We start from the raw sequence: 22,572 nt of genomic DNA on the forward strand, positions 1-22,572 counted from the left end.
CTCACTCAGCCTTAGCCATGGGGGGCAGTTACAACTCCTGAAACCAGGCAGAGCGGTTCCCAACATACTTGAAAAGTTAGATCTTGGGTAGACTACGAGCATAGATTCCCAAGGTGAAGAGATGACTGAGTGCTCTGAAGAAGGTTCACATGTTCCTCTTAGCCTGTGGAAGTCATTTCATGCTTCATGTCAGCCTTCAGTGCATCAGGATTTCCTGTAGAACTTGGACGGATGGATGCCTAGGCCTCATCCCATTCTTAACTGAATCATAATCTTTGGAATTGGGGCTCTGGTTGCTATATTTTGGACAGTTAGACCAGAGCTTTTCTGAGAGCACCAAAAGTTGAGGACCATTGCATTAACTTGTATTTCATATATTCCTTTAGGTGTAGGCTTGGCTTTTTTGTACATGCTATGCTTTTAAGTAGGAGAACATACTCGCCTCTGAAAAGAGGCATTCATATTTATTCCATAGGAACAAAAAGATGTTATTTTCTTCAATCCAAAAGAATCCTTTTCTGTTGAACTGCAACTTTAAAACCATTTATACTTTCCCTGCATACCATTTATCATATACAACTTATTACTTGTATCAGCCTCTTCCAGTAGAATAAAAACACCATATAGGCAAGCATCATGTCTGTCTTTTTTTTTCCCTCATCACTATGTTCCCCGGCACAGTGGCTGGTCCATAGCAGACACTCAAGAATGAATGAATGGTTCAGAAGTAAATATGCAAGGCTGATAGGCCATGATTTAAAGTAGGACTGAACCTGAACATGCATTAATGATTTTGAAATACAGTGCTATATACAGCAACAAGTGTTTATTGAGTTGTGATTTAGAGCACTAAACAGAGTCAAATAACTTAGACACAAACCCCAGCTCTGTTACTTAACTGGTATTGACCTTAAGCTTGTTCTGTTGCCTCATTTATAGGAAGAGAGAGTTAATCTGAAGGATCTCTGGAGTTCTTTCTGTCTCTGAGGAGTCTGTGATTCTAAGTGCCTGGTATTATGCCAGGTATAATAGAAGATTTCCACAGAAGCCTTCTTAAGGGGTCATTTAAAATTGTTTAAATACATACTTCATCAGTTAATTACACAATACATTTCTAGTGAATTCCTAAGTCTAGTAATGCCCAAGGAATGTCCCGTGCCCGAGGACAAGAATAAACATGAAGGAAGGAATGTTTTCATCACCATGAAATGGACTTTTCCTAAGCGGCAGTGTTTGGTCGTGATGACTAACTGGGAGAAAGAAAAGTTAGGAGAGTGTGCAAAGAGAAAAATGAAAGGCTGTGGAATTTTTAACGTTTTTAAATCCTTTTCCCTTCTACCCAGCACTTAGAACAAGAGAAACATGAACTAAGAAGACGATTTGAGAACCGAGAAGGAGAGTGGGAAGGGCGAGTGTCAGAGCTGGAGAGTGACGTGAAACAGCTTCAGGATGAGTTGGAGAGGCAGCAGGTTCATCTGCGGGAGGCAGATCGAGAAAAAACACGAGCTGTCCAGGAATTATCTGAACAGAACCAAAGGTTGTTGGACCAACTCAGCAGGGTGAGTCATCAGTTAAGAATTAATGGTATAAAATACTAAAAGTTGAAACAGCTTCTTTGTAATGTCAATCATGTGTAGTAATGTCCATGTCTGTTGCTTTTGGTGTTATATCAGCAAGTTAAGTATTTCTCACATACAAGGACTTTAGCTGTGCCAAACCTCCAGTCAGAAGGCAAGACCCCTTCCTGTCATTAGTCAGCTATGAGGCTTTAACAATCACTTCACTTGGGAATTTGGGCCTTTTTTAAATGAAAGATTTCTGACATGCCTTATAGCTCTAAAAATCTATGATTGCTTCACCTAGAGAAACTCTGTCACTAATAAATTATGTTCATGTGTTTAGTCCAAATATTAAATGGTGCCATCTGTAAACTGAAAAGCTTAGGGAAAACTTCTAGAACAAATTATTTTTGTTGATATTACATTTGTGAATGTACATTACTTCATATTATTTAAATATTAAAGGACGTATATGTATTTAAACTTATTCTCTGTATTTTCACATTAAGTAAAAATTCTTTACTTGTACCTTTATAGGGTGGTGTCATGAAAGCATTAGTTAATTAACCAAGGTCAAGACTGTAAAATCATTGTAAAGAAAGAGAGTTTGAGGGCTGAATAGGTGGAAATCTCATTTAAATACAGAACATAGCTTTTTAACAAATGCAGGAATGTTGTTAATGCCCTGGTCTCTAAATCCACTCACTTTGAGTTAAAAGCTGGATTTACCATTACACCTCAGTCCTTCTTGTGTGCTGAAAATAAAACTAACTCTTTAGTTACCAGAGGAAAAAAAGAGCTTCTACTCTGATCTCATCCCTAAGCACTGATATTCCTATGAGACCACTGCTCTTGTCTGCATGATTAGTGTTCGGTGCTTAGGTCTTTGGGAGAGGCTTAACTATTTACTAGAGCAGCGTATGGTAAATTCTTGGTGCTTCCACTAATTCAGAGGTTAACACTCTATGAAGTTATTTCACTAGTCTGTGTCATAGTTGCTTCCGTGAGTTCTCTGAGGCTGGTTAAAGCCTTCGTGCCTCACAAAGAAATGTGAAGTAAATGCCACTACTAGAGAAAGGGAGAGAAGCAAGACAGTGGAAGGGGGGCAGGGAGAGAAGGTGAGAAAGAAAGGGAAGAAGAAAAGGAGAGAAGGAGACACATTCATGTCAGAATGTGTATGAGGTGAGAATTCAGGTGATCCAAAGATCTTATCTTCAGGTTTACTATCTGGGGAAGCGGATCACCGTTTGAATGGGTGGAAAGGAAGAGTTGAACAATTCTTCAGGAAGCCATTTACAGTGCTAGGTCAGTAACAGCAATTCCGAGCCAGTTCTAAAACCATCTTCAGCAACTGGGAAGGGAATTGCGTACCTTGTAAAATGGTATAGGTTTTCCACTCCTCTCTCATCATTCATGAAAGATTAACCAGGTAGGCCTGACCACATTGATTTACTTGTTCAAAAATAATTATTTTATGCTTTTTCTGAGCAAGTGTTTTTTATGGAGACTTAAAGGAATACAACAAACCAGAAAATCAAAGGGGAAATTATTTCTCGATGTCTAAGTTCATGTCACAAAAGAACTCTGCTTTCTTTCTGAAGCATTGGTGGCTAAGAGAGGTGAAGGGAGAAAGCAAACATGAACACGAGGCAGCGAGAAAACCCAGAGCTGGGGATTCAGATGCATGTGGAATCTGGACTCTGCTTCTCGCTAGCTGGGTGACCTTGTTTGTGCCTCCCTGTCCCTAAAACGGCAGTAAAAATTGGTACCTCATGCAAGTACTGTTGACGCGAAAATAAGATCCCGTGTTTACGTTAAGCAGTATATTGAGGGTAAGGATTTGTTTCCGTGTTGATGCTTGTTCTGCTAAAGCAGTGTCTTGATAGTTGAGGTTCCTTTGCCTAACTTCTCTGTAGAAAGTCCTGATAAGCTGCTCCCGGAAGAATATCGGAGGATCGCAATTCCACTAGATCTAGATTCTTCTCGCTGGCCTTGAATGTAGGCCCTTGATGAATTTAGTGCCTTTTTTTTTTCCCTTTCTCTTTTTAAGCAGGACAGTTCCCTGGTGCTTCCATCAGCAGCCAGTCTAGATTGCATTATATTTTAATTTTATTAACTGGGTATTCAGGAACTGGAGTTGAGTGGTACTTTGAAGTGAATTAGGATTCTCTTAGGACCAGAAAACAACCAGCAGAAGTTAATAGAAAGAAGGCCATGCTTTTCTTAAAGTGCATGTAATGTGTTTTTATAAGCACAAAATATATAAGATCTAAAAGGTAGTACAATATTTCTGTGGTGCTTTTGTCCAAAGTACTTTTAAATATATTTTCTTTGCTTTCATGGTTTCTAAGGTTCTTTGGAGGTGAAGAGGTTCTACAAAATTTTTATTTATTTAATAGTAATTCTGTTGAGATATAATTCACATACCATAACATTTTCTTTCTTTCTGTATTTATTTATTTATACCTTTTAAAAGTGTATAGTTCAGTGGTTTGTAGTATATTTACAGAGCTGTGCTCACCATTATCTAATTATAGAATATTTCCCTCCCCCCAAAAGAAACTCTGTACCTGTTAGCCGCCAATCTCCCATTTCTGCTAACCCTCTACCCCACATCCTGACGACCACTGTTCTACTCTGTCTGTATGGGTTTGCCTCTTCTGGACATTTCCTATAAACGGAATCATACATATGTGATCCTTTGTGACTGCCTTCTTTCCCTTACAGGGGCGTCCAACCCACGGTACACGGGCTGCATGTAGCCCAGGGTGGCTACGAATGCAGCCCAGCACAAAATCGTAAATTTACTTAAAACATTGAGATTTTTTTGTGATTACGTGTCACAATATGTTTAATGTGTGGGTCAGGACAACCCTTCTTCCAGTGTGGCCCATAGACGCCCAAAGTTTGGATACCCCTGCCTTAGCGTGATGTTTCCAAGGTTCATCCACGTTGTAGCAAGTATTAGTACTTCATTTATTTCTATGACCGAAGAATATTCCATCAAGTGGATATAACACATTTTGTTTATTTATTCATTACTTGATGGACATGTGGGTTGTTTTTACTTTTTGGCTGCCATAAACATTCATGTGAAATGTTTTTCTGTGACCTAGGTTTTTTTCAGCTGTAAAATGGGGTGCTATGAGCATATGTATCCCATGCGCTTTTGTATCCTCATTATGGTAGAGAAAGGGATAGGTATTGTTCTAATTTTATAGCTGGGAAAACTTGGGGGACAGAAAGATACAGGACTTGATTAAGGATCTTCCTATTTAAGATTGATTCGAGTTCCTGGCCTCCATTTCAAATTTCTGAGACGGCAATTAAGATCATAGACTTTGGAGCCAGACAGCCCTGGGACCAAATACAGACTCTGTTATTTACTTGCTGGGTGGATGGATAGAAAAGTGGTTTTTTTAACCTTTTTTAACCTTAGTTTCCTCCTCCATGTAAAGGAACAATTATATTATTTCTAGTACCTGATAGTGTTAATGAGAACTAAGTGAGATAATGTATATACAGCTCTGATCACAATATCTAGCATATCATAAGCCTTCAATAAGTGGTAGCTATCATGATAATTACCATGTCCTCCTCATCATGTAGATGGGATTTCTACATACGTTAAACATTGACTCTCTAACTTGAGAGTGGAAGAGTCTGAAATGTCCCCAGCACATATCAGTATGTAAAAATGTTTTGTTTAGTAGCTCAGTCTCTGTGCAAAAATACTTGTGTAAATGGATTCTCCGAGGAGTTGGGTTTATTCTGTTGCATCTCTTATCCCCCGGACACTGTTAACGTATACACTAGGGATACTTTATCCCAGTTTATTTGCTTGTTTGTACAAAATGCCCTCTCAAATCTATTCTAGCTTCTAAGATTATGAGTCTTGTTTTATGGAACTTGGGCTGACATATTTGGAGAAAGAATAATTCGCTTTCTAAGTTAGAAAGCAACACCATGATGGTGCTGACAGTGGGTTCCAATCGGGCATGTCAGACGCTTACTGTCCTGGCTACATCGGAAGTGGAACGAGCACCCTGGGTCTTGCTTCCAGAGAGGAGAGACATGGCTGTGGTTGCTAAGGAGAGTGCACACACACAGGTCGTAAATGTGCACCATTTTTCTTTTCCTTTTTTCTTTTTAAACAAAGTGATTTTGTTAATTTTTTAACTTACTATATCTTGGACCAGTTTTATATTTTTAATGATCGTATATGGTAGTGTTCCATGTACCCATGGATAGTGTAACCGCAGTTAGTGTAACCATTTCCTGCTGAAGAGCATGTGTATCAGTTGCCGCGTTTTAGCGTTACAGTCACTGCTGTGATAAACATCCTTGTTCATGCGTCTCTGCACTTTGACCTTAGCATTTCTCTAGGATGGCATCCTCGAAGTGAGATGTCTGGGTCAAAAGGTTTGTACATTTCCATTTTTAATAGATATTACCATATTCTCCAAAATATCTTAATAGTCTGTACTTTCCCTAACATTTATCTTTATTTAAGGCTGAAAGCCTATCATTCTGCATGCATAAGTGGTAAAATTATAAAGAAATCTCAAGTGATTCCATCACGAAAGTCAGGGTAATGGTTACCTGAGGAGTATGTATGGGGGCGGGAGGGGGGTTGTCATGGGCTGATGCTTGGGGAGGAGGCTTTTGGGATGGGCTGCTCCTTGACCTTGCTGGTGATTACATGGGTATTTCCATTACAGTTATTTGCTACACAGTACATTTATGTTGTGTGTATTTGTATTTATATATGTTGTATTTTGCCATAAAAAAGAAAAACATCAGTCATTTACTAAACAAATATTTATAATGTGCACCTACTATATATGAAAGCACCGTTCTGGGTATAGAACTGCTTCAGTGAACAAGATAAATTCCCTGTCCTAGAATAATTCAGGAGGTTTGACAGTAAAGAAGGAACTGCATAAATAATATAAATCAGATAGTGATATGTATTATGAATGAAATAAAGCAAAGTAAGAGGGGGAAAGTGGTAGCTGAAGAGACAACTTGATTTTTTAAATTGAATCTTTTTTTTTTAATGCTCACCCAAGGATGTGTTTTAATTGATTTTAGAAGGGGGGAGAGAGAGAGAAACATCTATTGGTTGCCCCCCCTTAAGCACCTCTACTAGGGATCAAACCCAAACCCACAAGTTAGGCCTGTGCCGAGTTCTTTCCTTTAAAATATGAGGCTATTTTCCCCCCTCATATTTTAACAGAAATACTGTTTGGACTTAATGGGAATGAGAAATAAACTTCTATCATGTAAAGCCATTGAGATGTTAGGGTTTATCTATTATAACGGTTTTATCGTACCTAATATAACCATGAATGGATCTGTTCTACCCCAAGGCAATCTGAAAACGTAACCACTTTTTTAAAAATTGGGGGTTGCTAAGTCAAGTTACAGCTTGAAAGAAATTTACCCAAATCAATGATTACCAGAGGTATTACCTGAGTACAAAAAGGCCAACAGCTTCTCTGCTTAGTACCAAATGGTGCATGTGTATTAAAAAAAAAGTGGTACTGTTACAACTATGTCTGCCATTCTAATGAAAATGGGTGGAATCGTAACAGTCACCCACCCCAAGTCCTTCAGAAAATTGAAGCCCAGAAAAGGAAAGTCCAGGACTCTTTCTTACACTGTTATGGCTGAGAACCTCTAGCTGTTTACCAACCCACTACTCCCTGAGTGCAAAACTGCCCTACACTTCCCGGTCTTTATTTTTAGAGCAAGTGGAAAGGAGGGAGAAAACGAGGGAGAGAAACATTAGCACCCATGTGCGAGAGAATCATGAACTGATTGTCTCTCCCATGCCCCCAATCAGGTCCGCATACCAGGCATGTGCTGTAACAGGGATTTGAACAAGCAGCCTTTCGGTTTGCAGGCCAACACTCAATCCACTGAGCCACATCAGCCGGGGCTAAGTATTTTATAAATTTAAATGTATAAAATTTGTAAGAACGGTGAGGCCTTTTAAAAACAATTCAAACTTGGAGGATAAGGATGATAGTGGCAGCTTTACTCGTATTTGTGATTTTAAAGTAATGAAACAAATTTTATCCACCCAGTGAAGTAGTTGTAAACACCATCAGTTTTTACACAGCTCATCTTCCAATGGCATCTTACTCCCCAGTTCACAGAGAGGGCAGGAAAGGCTGTAGGAGTGTCCTAGAACGCAGCACATACTGAGGCACCGGTGGTCTTTCGTCAGTGAAATGTCGCGTCTGTCTCAAGAGAGGGCATGATATCTATTTGGGTAATGGTTCTTCAAAATATTCTAATTTAACCCCCCCAAATTTGAACAGCCTCAAAAAAGCAAACATTTTATAAACACCTGGCCCAGCCAGGCTAGAAGTTCTTGTTCAGTTCTTACAATGACATAGCATTGGATTATTTTCCTGGACTCCAATGAAGAACAGTGAAGATTCTATCAGAGTCAAAAACATTGCCTGTTTTTCTGCTGATCATGCTTACTCATTGAATATACATATTTTATTTTTCAAGGCAACTAGGACTATGGGTTAACCTACATGCGTAACAAAAGAAAGCAGAGATTGCTGCCAGTTTTTTTTTTTCCTGCCGGTAAACTCCAACCTTCCTATTACCTGCAACCCATTTGCCAGGTACAAAATGTGGAGGCCTGACCTCACATCAGACAGAGGTAGCTCATTTACCTCTGTTTTTGCCCCTCCACTCCAGTATACTAAGCTATCTTCAGTGACTGAGGGTATCCAGATTTCAATGTCCAAAAACAAAATGAAAGGAAATGAAAACAGGAAAAGTTGACTGCCATTGTATTAAGTCGAAGCTAAAAGCATTAATAAGATCTACTCCCATAGTCATTCATCTGAATCTTAGGCCTTGTAACTCCCCAAATTTAGACTTAATATGCTAGAACCTTAGGCTCTCTTCTTTTGAAAAAGATAATCAGAAATGCATACAGTTCTAACTAAGACAACCAACCTGAAGACCCCCGAATCAGGCATGGTTCTTGCTGGGAAAATAATTAAGAACAGGCTCAAATAATCAAGACAGAATCTGCCAATAAAAACACCCATTTGCCAAAAGAATAAGCAATTACCACCCTAATGTATTTAACCTATGAATTAGCAATAATACCAATCTGGAAAAAACTGAAATACTGTTTCCAAAGAGGAGAGCTCCCATCTACAGAAGCCCCTTTTCTGTTCTCTCTAAAGTGATCCTCTCAACAAATCGCTTGCAGCCCTTTTAACCCACCCTTGATATAACAAACTGCTAAGTGTGGATCCCAAACCTCTGGACTCATTTTGTTCAGTGACTCTAAAGTTCAGGGGCACCCAGACAATGCCCAGCCAGTTACCACCTAAAAAATAAGCCAATGTATGGAAATACTTGCGAGGAGGTTTTTATTTCTGATTGATGACAACCCACCCTTGAAAATATACGGAAAACCAATCTTCAAAGCAGTGGGTGTTCTCACTTCATTTCTGATCTTCAGTTTCCTTGTCTGTCAAAGAATAATTACCGCTACTTTCGTCACAGAGTGGTAACGAGATGAGAGGAGGTCCCATATATGAACATCCTTTGGAGATTTAAATTGTTTTTGTTTAATTGGGAAGTAATCTTGTTTTCATTACTTCTTCCAAGGAAAGGCTACTAACTGCCATGTCTTTTCTATAACACACCTGTAAATGAATCAGACTATAAGAAAAAAAAAACAAGTAATGGAATCCCCGCCCTAAAGGCGGAAAAAAAGCCCATTCCGCAATTAAAACTACTTTTGATCAGCAGCTGTTGTTCAATGTAAATTGTCCTAGAAACAAAAATGATTGCATGTCACCCACCAGGGGCAGGGAGTCTGTGACATTAATGGGCACTATTGTAAAGCCTTTAGCCCCGCGAAAGAAACCTGGAAGGAATGTGCTTCAAGCAGTGTACCAGAGGCAGAGCTCTTAATTCCAAATAAGCTGTTTAAAGAACAAGAATCTGTTTATACTCCAGAGGAAAATTGGTCTTTTCGGGGAGGATTAGCTCCAGCTGGTGTGCACACTGTATTTTTTGTGTTTGGAAAAGACATTGGAGGCGGGTTGAAGACTAAAGCTCCAAACAGGCAGGAAAGGAAATACCTGTTTGCATCAGCTTCCTCCCACACATGTCACTGCACAGGCAACGGCTCAGAAGAGTGGCTCTTCCAGGAGCTGACAGTGCAGGGCAGGGAAAAGGGAAAAGTCGGGGGTCGCTGAATCCCTGTCGAGTGTAGGAGTCGGCCCTGGGAGGAGCGGGAGTAGGCACTCGTCTGAACGCAGCTTCAGTGACTCGGAATGAGTCAATTCTTGGGTGACAACTTGCCATAAGGTACTAGAACAGAGTTTCAGGTACTGGGAGAGCTCAGATAGGAAATTTGACTCAAAATTTCACTCCCCTACAACAGAATTCTTATTGTGCTATTTATGTGAAACTAACATGGATGTTTAAAGGGTAGGTCAAATTTAATAGTTCAAAAACTATTCCCTTTTTTATCCCAGCCTGTCCACTTCTTCAGTATCTTTGGTCTCTCAAACTAAGGATGCCAGTATTCCTCCGGTATCTTGAGGCAAAAATCTGAGTCATTTTTTACTTTTCTTTCCTTAACTCTTTTTCATATCCATTCATTCCACTAATGAGTCTTACTGGTTTGACCTTCAAAACATACATCCAATCTAACCATTCTCACCACTTCCATAATCAAAGCTACCATCAGTTCTCCCCCTTTGGAGAGTCACCTCTTCACTAATCTCCATCGTTCCACCCCTGGCCCAGATAGGCCATTCTCCCTCGGTGCTAGAGTAATCTTTTAAAAAATTATCAATCAAGTCATGAGGTTCTCCTACCAAAAAACACATCACTGGCTTCACAGCACACTAATCTGGCGCCTTACAACTCCCCACCCTGCCTCTGACCTCATTCTCCTACATTCTTCCCAAACTGACTACATCCCAGGCACATCAGCCTACTTTTCATTCATTCCTCTTAGCCTGGAACACTCCTTCATTTCTTTTTATCTGTCAGGTGCCTGCTCAGTTTGCCTCTTCAAAGGTTCCTTCTTGACACCACTGTCAAAAATCAAGTGGTCTCGCCCTGGCTGGGTAGCTCAGCTATTTGGAGCGTCGTCTCATACACCCAAGGGTTGCAGATTTGATCCTGGGAAACTTAAGACCTCGCTTCTACCCTGTGCTCTGTCACTTCCTGACCTTTAATAAATCCTCACTGTGGGTCTCAGTTTCTGTGTCAGTAAAACACGGGATTGAATTAGAGAGTAGATGGTCCCTTCAACTCTCTGAATGTTCACATGCATGTATGTAATCTCTGTTAAAAAGGAAATTCTTAAGGGGATGTTCTCACATTATGTGGTATATTGTGATCCTGATAGCTTTGTAACATTAAACGTATTCATCCACACAGAACGTATTTATCCATCTCTGCGACCAGGGGCCGCTTCTCCTCTCACCAAAATCCTATCTAATGAGAAATAGAGAAAGGCTGAGATGATTGGTGCTACAGCAAGATGTGTTTTCCATTTCAGTCTTGACACATTGGGTACTTTCCTTGAACCCAACCGATGATGTGGGCAGTGAGGTGTTTACGTGCTTTTCCTGTTTAAAATTATACAGTGTAATACTCAGGTGTTACGCGGCTGACATCCCAACTCCCCACAAGTAAGTCAGATTTTCCACATCGCCCCTAGCATTATTAGTTGCATTATTAGCTGCCTGTTTTGTCATTTGCAGAACTGGGAGAATTCCCCCTATACACACCTCTCGTCATCAGTTGCTAGGTTACAGCATTTTACATTGTCCCATTCTGGTGATGTTGCTATGGATACCAGTTATTCCTCCTCCTATGACACTGTTCTGGTCAGGTTCAGAGTGCAGACAAGACGTAACTGTGATGTCAGAGTTGTGTTAGAATATGATTTGGGGGATTTCCAGCCAAGATGGAGGCATAGGTAGACACATTTTGCCTCCTTAGACAACCAAAAGGACAACAACAGATTTAAAAGCAAAAAATAACCAGAATTGCCAGAAAATCAAACTGTATGGAAGTTTAACAACCAAGGAGTTAAAGAAGAAACATTCACCCAGACCAGTAGGAGGGGCAGATATGGGCAGCCACGGTGGAGAGAACGCTCCACAAGGCAGCAGCTGGAGGACCCACGTTTGCATGCAGAAAAATGGAGGAACAACTGGGGAGCGACACAGACCCCGAATCCCAGGCTTCAGCTCGGGGAAACAAAGCCTCAAACCTCTGATTGAAAACACCTGTGGGGGTTGAGGCAGCAGCGGGAGAAACTGCAGCCTCACAGGAGAGACCATTGGAGGGAACCACAGGGTCCTAGAAGGTACACAAGCCCACCCACCTGGGAATCAGCACCAGAAGGGCCCAATTCATTTGTGGATAGTGGAGGAAGTGACTGAAAGCCAGCCAAGAGCTGAGTAAGCGTCACTCTTCCCTGTTGGACCCTTCCCCCACAAACAGCACCATAGAGTAGTGATGTGAGTTGCCCCTCCCTGGCAAATACCCAAGGCTCCACCCCTTACTATGTAACAGGTACACTAAGACAAACCAATATGGCCCAAATGAAAATACAGATCAGAGCTCCAGAAAAAAATACAATTAAGTGATGAAGAGATAGCCAATCTATCAGATGCAGAGTTCAGAACACTGGTAATCAGGATGCTCACAGAAATGGCTGAGTATGGTCGCAAAATAGAGGAAAATGTGAAGGCTGTGAAAAGTGAAATAAAGGAAAATGCACAGGGAACCAACAGTGACAAAAAGGAAACCAGGACTCAAATCAGTGGTTTAGAGCAGAAGGAAGACATCAACATTCAGCCAGAACAAAATTAAGAAACAAGAATTCAAAAAAAAAAAAAACGAGGAGAGGCTTGGGAACCTTGGAGACAGCTTTAAATGTTCCAACATTAGAATCATAAGGGTGCCGGAAGGAGAAGAGGAAGTGCAAGAAATTAAAAACTTATTTGAAAATATAATGAAGGAGAACTTCCCCAATCTGGCAAAGGAAATAGACTTCCAGGAAGTCCAGGAAGCTCAGAGTCCTAAAAAAGTTGTACTCAAGGAAGCACACACCAGGACATATGATAATTACATAGCCCAAGATTAAGGAGAAGGACAGAATCTTAAAAGCAGCAAGCAAAAGGGAGACAGTTTCCCACAAAGGAATTTCCATCAGACTGTCAGCTGATTCCTCAAAAGAGACCTTGCAGGCAAGAAGGACCTGGAAAGGAGTATTCAAAGTCATGAAAGGCAAGGACCTACATCCAAGATTACTCTTCCCGGCAAAGCTTTTATTTAGAATGGAAGGGCAGATAAAGTACTTCCCAGATAAGGTCAAGTTAAAGGAGTTCACGGTCACCAACCCTGGTTATGTGAAACGTTAAGGGACTTACCTAAGAAAAAGAAGATGATAAAAATGTGAACAGTAAAATGACAACAAACACAACTATCAACAACCGAGCCTAAAAAAAACAAAACAAGCAAACAACTAGAACAGGAACAGAATCCCAGAGATGGAGATAACCTGGAGGGTTATCAGTGGGGAGGGGAAGGGGGGAGAATAGGGGGAAAGGGACAGGGAATAAGAAGCATAAATGGTAGGTACAAAATAGACAGGGGGAGGTTAAGAATGGTATGGGAAATGGAGAAGCCAAAGAACTTCTATGTATGACCCATGGAAATGAACTAAGGTGGGGGAGTGATGGTGGGGTGGGTACAAGACAGAGGGAAATAACAGGGAGAAAAAAGTGGGACAACGTAATACCGTAATCAGATATATTTTTTAGAAATATGGTTGTCCCTCTACATGAATAAGATCTAAGTAATAGATATCAGTTCCGTGTTTTCTAATACATAAATTCAGGAAGAGCCGAATCCTCGACACAGTCCAGTACTTAGGACCTTTATTCCGTTATTATTCCACAGAAGTAAAACAGATTTGAACTTTGAATAGGAGACTCGCTGTACTGTGTCCACTTCATGCTCCACACAGACCAGCATCCTGCCTCCAACAGGAGTGGCTCTCCATGGAATTTAATCATTACTTTTGACATTGCCTTCGAAGGTTAGAGACATTTGGGGATGCTCTTTCTCAAACTCAGCTGATCAAAGGGATAAAACCTGCCTAAATTGTATTGCCACTTCATATCACACGTGGTTAAGTTCCTTTTCCTCCTAGGTTTTAGCCACTGTGAAGGGAGGGACTGTGTCTTTATCCGGGTTTCACCCCTAGCAGTGCTTAGAACACTGCCACACAAACGGCCGTGATCCAGAAGAGGCTGATCGATTTGTTCTGAAAACTGAAAGAGTAGGCAATCACTAATTTGATTTTAGATTTCTATCAGAATGTTTCAGGATGGGTGAGAACCCCTTCATATTACAGTGGTTGAAGATTGCGCTTAACCCAGGGTGTATGGCTTTTACCTAGTCAGGCTCTTTGATCTCCCAGTTGAAGAAACAGCTAAGGGCCTAAGAGGATGTGACTCATTCAAGGTCACAGAGCAAGTAAAGCTGTGGTTTATGCAAAGGTGTTATAAAAAAAAAAGTCTATAAAAAACAGAGTTAAAAATCTTTGCAGTAAAAATAGTTCTGTTTACTTAAACAATAGTGTTTTGTTTTCTGCAGTTTGTTTTAAAATGGGGCAGACAGACTGTATATTATTAAAGAAAAACTTAAGTGATTCATAGGAGCCCTTGGAGAGCATACCAATTCCTATTTCAGGTCAACTCAAAGCCTTGCCGTCTACTTAAATAGTTGACTTATTCCTTAAAAAAAAAAAAACAACAATGAAATTGAAAATAGCATAGAATTGAGGGCAGCCTTTTTAAAATTAATATCCCATTTAAAAACTGGCAGAATTTGAATGAAAAAAAGTCATCCCGTACATGAGATGAAACTTCCCTAAAGTGAAAGGAATTTATTTACCCAATAGAATTCTTTTGTTTGGGAAAAAAGAAAGTGAATGAAAATGTGTCTTCTGAAACACAGACTACCAAAGGTGTCAGTTAGGGACTTTAACCTTAAGTCAGTGGGAAAGACAAGACACATCCCCCCCCCCTCCCAGAGTCCTGGAAAGTGATAAAGCAGAAGCCCTCGGGAGATGACATGTAACTCAAGGTGAAGCTCCGCTCCTTGCCGGGACCAGAGAACCAAAGAGTCTGCCCCTCCTTCCTCTTCTCACAGCTACATCCCTTGTTGAAGCTCTCTGAACTTTATGCAGTAATTGCCCACGTGTCTCTCTGCTCTCTGTTTTTTCCCATTGTCAGGTTACCTTCCTCCATGGGAATTCTGAACACTGCCTTCAGGGGACTCCCCTTTGCCTGTCAAATTAAGTGGAGACTCTTGGGCATAGCATTCAAAACCCTGTACCATCTGGACCCAGCACACATTTCCAGCCTGCGGCCCCCTACCTGTCTATTTGTGCCCCGTGTTTCAAACAAATTAACCTATTTCCCGAGGATGCCTGGTGCTTTTCCAGCTCACACTGTCTTCCCTCGTTGCCGCCCGTTGGAGTTCTTCACAGCACTCAAGCCCAAGCACAGTTGCCACTTCCTTCTTGAGGCCTTTGCTGTGTTTTCCCCCCAAATTTTCATCTCCCCTTCTGTTGACCGCAAAGAGCATTTTCATGCCTTTCTTACATCATAACCTATTATGGTTAATTCGTGCAATTCATTCTGTTACATCGAAGGCAGGGTACCTCCCATAGGGGGGCCAAGCACCTTGTCAGAAACATAGATATTTAGTAAGCATGAGACGTTACTGACCTTTAATAAATCCTCACTGTGGGCCTCAGACGGTAAAACAAGGGGACTGAACTAGAAAGGAGACTTTTCCTTCAGTCTCTACATGTTTACTACATTCACAGATAAGCATATAGGACGTGCTTCTGTGGTTCACACATGTATATCCAATTTGGCTGTTTACTAAAAGGCTTGACCCACCTAGAGGAGCAATATTTTACTTCCTTTAATGTACACGCCTTTTTTTGGGAAATATTTATCTTTTATTAACTTTTTAAATTATCGAGCTATAATTTGACATAGAACATTGTATTAGTTTTTCTTATATAATGTAATGATTCTGTATTTTCATATATTGTAAAATGATCACCTAGTATACAGTCATTTCTGCTGAATTCACCATGGCTTGTACCACTGGTTCCTGGTCACAGTATGAGAATGCTCATCCTTTAAGTATAATGTGTGGTTCGATTATCTTCTACAATATTTTGAACAGCCGTATTGAGGCATAATTTATAACACTTTCTAAAATTCACCTTTTGTAACATATGGTTATTTTAATAATCGTATAGAATTTTGCAACCATCACCATAGTCTAGTTTTAAAACACTTTTGTAATGCCCTCCTCCTCTCCGCAAAAAAAGTTCCCTTATGTCCTTTTACCGTCAGTCCTCACTCCTGCCCCCACCCTCAGCCCCAGGAAAACACCAGCCAGCTTTCTGTATGTATTGCTGTACATTTTCTGGATATTCCATATAAATGGAATCAGAGAGTATGCAGTTTTTGTTTCTGTCTTCTTTCAGTTAGCATAACATCTGTGAGGTTCACTTACATTGTAGAACATACCAGTAAATCCTTTTGATTGCTGAATAGTGTTTTGTGTAGCTATATGCATTTTGTTTCTCCATTCAATTTGAATTGTTTCTAGTTTTGCCTGTTATGAATAGTGCTTCTGTGAACATGACGTTGATTCCCTGCCTTTCTTCGTGTGGACACGTTTCATTTATCTTGAGCAGATACCTAGGCATGAGCTTGCTGTATGGCGCAGCTGTGTCACTTTTTAAGAAACTGCCAAACTGATTCTACCATTTCACATTCCCACCAGCAAATGTGTGAGGGAGCCAGTTTCTCCACAAGAGGAGCCTTTCTTAAGATTAAAGAAAAAAATTGTAGATGCTCACATGATAATAGATGTCATTTTAGTATCTGCAGGTTAATAAAAAGTATAAAAATGATACATTATTAGGGACTTAGTAATACTTCTAGAAGGATTTATATAAGTTTACCTTGGAGATACTGCAGGTTCAGTCTAGACCACCACAATAAAGCTAGTTGTAATCTTTTTGTTGGTGGAAGGTCTTGCCTTCAATTTGTTTTTTAAAAAATCTATGACGCATAGTACAATGAGGTATGTCTGTATTCAGTGATCACAGCAGCATTTAATGACATGATGTATTCACTCCACAGAAAGTCCTTTGTGTGTACTCTTACAGCAATTTGATGTTCCCCAAGGAGCTGTAGTTGGGAGCTACTGGGCTAGGTTGCTTGTTTAGAAATAAATGTAAACCATCTCATGTCTTTTTTGTATCATCTGTCAAATAGAGACCTACCTCATAAAGTTGTTTGACAAAACATGTCAAGCATTTGGCTTGTAATAGGTGCTCAATGAGTGACACCTATTAGTCCTAGGGATCAGTGGCTTAATAAAGTATAGGTTTTGGAGGCAGGCTAAATTAATAGCAGTCTCTCCTGGAGACTACATGGATTCTTGTAAACATCTGTTTTCATATTTAATCCTTGCTAACTTCAAATATTTCTTTGTATTTAGTTATTATTTTTTAGTTTCATCTTTCTTGGGTAAGACCCTTCTTCTCCTTCCCACCCCCAGTTTATCCAAGTCACTTCAAAAATGTCATTCCTGTATTCTCAACACGTAACTCTTATCCCTGATTGCATGATGGAATCACCTGGGCAACTTTTGCACTGAATACAAATAAATGCCTTGGTCCCATCCCCAGGTATTCTGATTGAACTGTTTTGAGATGTGACCTGGGCATGAAGATTTTTAAAAACAAGTGATTAGAATGTGTGCCCAAGGATGAGAGTGACTATTCTAATGCGAAACCAGGATCGCTGGCAGCTCTTCTGGTCTAATTTAGTATCAGCATCAATGTCACAAGTGCAGGCATACCTCATTTTATTACGCTTCACGGATGTTGAGTTTTTGCCAGATTGAAGGTATAAACCTCCACCAGCAAAAAGATTGCAGCTTGCTTTACTGCAGTGGCCAGAAACCAGACCTGCAGTATTGGGGTGTGCCTGTATCTTAATTCCTTCGTCATGGAAGGCACTGAGCAAAATGGAGTCTCTGGGATACCCTGTTAGAAGGACACCAGGCCACTGGAGGAACCTTTCAGGTCTAAGACTTTCTTCTACCTACGTAGCAAGTCCGTGTCTGAAAGGAGAGTGTGTGGAATGAAAGCAAAAATCTTAAACCTTGCTGAAGTCGGGGCATATTCCATCCATCATCACTCTTTCTAGGAGGCATGTGCATGGTGAAGTGGGTTCAGATTTTGGCAGTGGGTGAACCTGGGTTTTGGCTCTCTTGATTACTAGCTACGTTGGTTGAGCTTCAGAGAGTTTGCAGTTGCACACTGTACTCATCTGGAAAAAAATAGGAGTTATTAAAAACAAAAAGAATTATACACCTTGCTGGGATTGTTGTTGGGATTTTGGACTGTGTAGAGAGTCCTCAGCATACTTCCTGGCTTAGTAAATAGTGGCTGTATTACCATCACTACTCATCCTGTGTTTCACTAACTGGACATTAAAGTCAACGGCTATGAAGTTCGAGACTGTCTCAGACTCATTTGCATCTCTGGTGCCCTGTGCTCAAAGGTTGTAAAACTTGATGTATAGAAAATAGAAAAATTTATTTCTTTTTAAAAACTGACTGCTCGATCTCATAGGTAAATAATTAACAGAGATGCTATAATATTAGCATTCAGCAGGTAAATGTTGCTACACATTTTAAATGTCAGTATCCCTTCATTTTTGTTTAATGAGATGCATTGTCAAAGTCATGCAATGTCATGCAACCCAGGAACAAAAATAGTAGTGCATCATATTTAGCAAGAAATACTTCAGTGGTTTCAATAAGTTTGATATTAGCGAGACAATGGGTATAAGGGACAGCTATAAAGAATAACCAGGCAAGGTCAAAACTGGTTAGGATGGGTACACAAGCCCAAATCAGCACACTGAAGTGCATTTCATATTTTGTTTCCCTAGCTCTGTCCGCAAAGGGCTGAGAAGCAATGAAACACTAGTAGTGATGTGTACCCCTAGTGCCCAGGTTTTACTGTCTAAATATTATTTCATTGCCTGCCAAAAGGAACCCAGCTCCTTGGAGAAATGACTAACTCCAAGTGTGGAGCAGGAACTTGACAAGCGGAGCCTGAGACATCCTCTTGAGCTAGAAGCAAAAAAAGCCTTCCAAGTCTAATGCCATAATTATACTTTAATTGAAAACAAACGGGTGGAGTTGTGTCAAAATGACAGAAAAGCCAGTTTGAAGGGACAATTGGAGCATTAAGGAGAATAATGACTGCAGTTAATTTATATACACGAACATACAAAAATCCATGACTGCGTATCAGCACTCAGAAAAGAGAAAGCTTGACCCCCAATTGCCATTGTTAAAAATTACTCTAATATCAACTTCTTACTCTAAATATTGATAAAATTAATAATGGGGCACTTTCCTAGGAGCAGCTGGTTTTTTTTTTTTAGTTCTAAATAACTCTGGGTAATGAGGGTGTGCTGTTCTTTACAAGAGACTGTTTTAAAGGAGAAAAAGAAAAGGAGCAAAAACAGTAGAAGGTAAACTTAAAGGACCTGTAACAAGGAGATAATATTAGTCACTGAGGCAAAGAAGGTTTCACAGGCGCCTGTAGGAAAAAGAACCAGTCACTGACTCGGCCTCCTGACACTCGTGGGAGTGGGGTGTGTGTTGGAGGCTTTCTGTTACATTGTCACAAGGCTGTTGCTTGTCAGTCAGCTTTTCTTTTTTTCTTCCCTTGTTGTCTCTGTGGGTGCGATTATTAGTCTGAGATCCTCATTCTATGGCCTGACAAACACTTGGGTCTATAAGAAATTGTTGTGTTTCCTATATCCCACTGAGGCGGAGTTGGTATTAAACTGTGGTGGGAATTCCGTGAGGAAACTGGGATTATGTAAAGAAATTATTGGCTATTTCGGTGCTTGAAATGAGAATAATGGAATGATCTCAGGTCCCTGTGGCACCCCTTTGCCTTGAAATTGCCTGTGAGTAACATTGTTGTGCGTTATAGTTTGATCCATTTTCATGTATTATCTAGGTTGAGACTCACAGCCGTGTTGTTAGATATTATCCCCGTTTTACAGATGAGGGAACTGAGACCCAGGGAGGCTGTGCTTTGCCCCGTGTGGATCAGCCAGCTCCTTCACAGACTGTCATATTGCTGTCACTGTGTTCTGTCATGGATGTGTTTTCTCAGACTTCTTTGAGATGTTTAAAAGTCCAATTTGCACTCCCCAGGTATTGTTGAAAATAAGGGTTTTCTTGTGGAAAAATTGATGCCCCAGAATTTTCTCTCGCATATAGTATAGTTAGTGTTCATAGGACCCCATAGGATTTGATCCCCATAGGACCAGTTTAGCTATTTTCATCCAAGACCAAGGCTAACATCACTTAATACCATTATTCCTAACTAACAGATCTGTTTACTCTTAGTTGGCAATTATAGTACAAGATGAGCTAACAGCAAGATTGGGGTTCTGAGCACCAAGTGTTGTTACGTACCTAAGTGGGTATTTGTAAGGCAGACTTTTAATTGAGGCAGTGCTGGGCATTCATCTAACTCCCCCTTAATACCCCTAAACTGTTACTGACTCCGAATTCATCCAGGAAATTGGCTATTTTGGAAGGCTAGCCATTGAATGGCTTTGCTTTTCTCATCATGTCTGATCACCAGACTCATGACTGTCCATTTAGTCAGGAGTCTGCAATTGGAATGTAGCTCTTACTTCCTGGGACTACAGATTCTATTAGGAATATTAGCTCGGTAGTCCCTCCAAGTCTCACTTTCACTAGTTCTGGTTATTAAGAAAACATCTCCGATTCTGTGTTTTGCTGTCTTTTGTTTCCCTGGCTTTTCCAAATGTTTCAAAGGTCTGTTGTCTGTCCCCTATCTGAGAACTGATTCCCCCAAAGAGGATGAATATCAAACATAAGAAATATTGCTACTTTATGAAGAAGGCAGCAGTGGAACCGTAGTGCCCAGAAACCTAGCTATTTTTTAGGCAGAGTCTACAGATTCCATAGTTACAGGTACTCAATTAGGTTGGGAGGCAGCAGGTGACAGGAGAAAAAGAAGGCTGGTGAATATGGATGACAGAATTGGCTGTGACCCAAGAAGCCAGTGAAGAGTCTCTAGCAAAGTGTGCTGAGCGAAGGTAGGCCCTGACTTGAGGGTGTGGGCCGTAGATCCATGACTCTTAATGCTGTGGTCAGAGACCCAAAGCGGATCTGCTCTAAGTCAGGAACGGGTAAGCGTGTTAATCAAGATCACAACAGGTGCGAACACAATGTACTGTGGAGCCCCAAGGACTCTATGCCCCGAATTGCACAGCTATAATTTCACCTGAAGGTTAGCACCATTTTCCCCCTCAGTAGGTAGGACAAAGATTCCCTCAGCTTCATTCTATAGAGCACAGTCTCCAACATTGTCATTATTGTGACTAAGTGTTCTTTTTATTTTTAACTTGGTTGCCATCAGTGGAACCCTGAATTGAAATGGAGATCTATTTAGAATTTCCCAGAGTGTTTACAGCTGTTTTCCCTCAAAGTGTGCCAATGTAGCATCAATCCCAAGAAATATATCTCAGAATAAAAAAGATTCCATGGGCAAGGAAGTCCAGGAAACATTTCACATTATATCTCCTGGAGATTTGCGATGTACATTAACATACTAAAGGCTTTTATAAGCCGTATAGTAAAGAAACCTATATGATCTGATGTGTCCCAGACTTTTTCACCCCAGAGTTTTGTTTTTTGTTGCTAACTTCTTTGAACCAATATTTCTTAACCTGGGACATAGAACGTACATCCCCTTGGAAATAACTATATGCCAGGTGGATTGGACTTGAAACGTGTAGAGAAGATTTAGATTATTAGTACGGCAGCCCTGTGACTTACAGAAAAGTTTAAAACCTCATTAAGGGAATAGATAAACCCAAGGAAGGGACTAGCACTGATGAGATGGTTGTATTTTGGAAAGTGGGACAGGCTTGTGTCCCTTAGACCTAACAGGATGATGAGACCACCTCACATTTGCATTAAGCTTTCAGATTTACAAAACTGACATTTCCGTGATCAGGACTCAGTGACAGAAGAAGGCAGACATCATCTCCATTTAACAAAAGAGAAACACAGATTAAATGACTTTTCCATAGTCACATGGCATGACTAATACGTAGTAAAACCAGTGTATCTAGAACTCTGGGCTTATGAGGCCTGTCCAAAAGGTGGTACCCAGCCACGTAATATGAAAAATAGAGACATTTATTGAAGAAGATAGGAGAGACATTGTACATAGGACAGTGACATCTCAGTCCCGTTCAAAGTAGCACCTTGGGACCTCACACAGTTTTCCCAATCCCCATCAGCTGCCCCATCCTATTTTCCTAAATCTCACTGACGGTCTGAAGTCTCTTCCCTTTCAAAGGTGATTTTAGTTTGGAGGAAAGGCAGAAGTTGCAGGGCACCAGATCTGGGCCGTGGCAGGGGCTGAGTCAGTCACCTGGGTGATTTGATGTTTCGCCAAAAAACTCTGCAGGAGATGTGATGAAGCTGCCAGTCACCAGTTGCCCATGGCTGCGGCCTTCTCAATCATCTGAATAGTTTCCGTGGGGGAATGTTCAAGCTGAACGCAAAATTTGACGCAGACTCGTATCCCTACTCGCTCAGTCACGTTGAATGTGACAACCACGCAGTGCACATGCTCACTCCCAAGGAGTCTGCCGCCCCCACTGACCAGTGCAGTGAAGTCGTCATTGTTCACACATGTGCATTTCAGTCCACTCTCCTTGGCTGTCAGGTTACCTTGATACCATACAAACAGTTCTTGTAACAGTAACAGTGGCTGGACTTTTTCCAGACAGACCTCATAATC

At 40.7% G+C, this 22,572-nt stretch overlaps 1 protein-coding gene across 2 annotated transcripts in view; it reads left to right on the top strand.

The window, feature by feature from the left end:
- Positions 1 to 22,572, top strand: part of BICDL1 (BICD family like cargo adaptor 1) — a 77,633-nt gene that overhangs the window by 7,618 nt on the left and 47,443 nt on the right. For both annotated transcript variants that reach the window (XM_037156122.2, XM_037156125.2), the window contains exon 2: positions 1,344 to 1,559. In XM_037156122.2, the coding sequence (XP_037012017.1) occupies positions 1,344 to 1,559 (216 nt within the window). The remainder of the gene's footprint in view (positions 1 to 1,343; positions 1,560 to 22,572) is intronic.

This window comes from Artibeus jamaicensis, unplaced genomic scaffold (assembly GCF_021234435.1).
Source record: "Artibeus jamaicensis isolate MK-2021 breed Jamaican fruit bat unplaced genomic scaffold, CSHL_Jam_final contig_525, whole genome shotgun sequence".
NCBI lineage: Eukaryota > Metazoa > Chordata > Mammalia > Chiroptera > Phyllostomidae > Artibeus > Artibeus jamaicensis.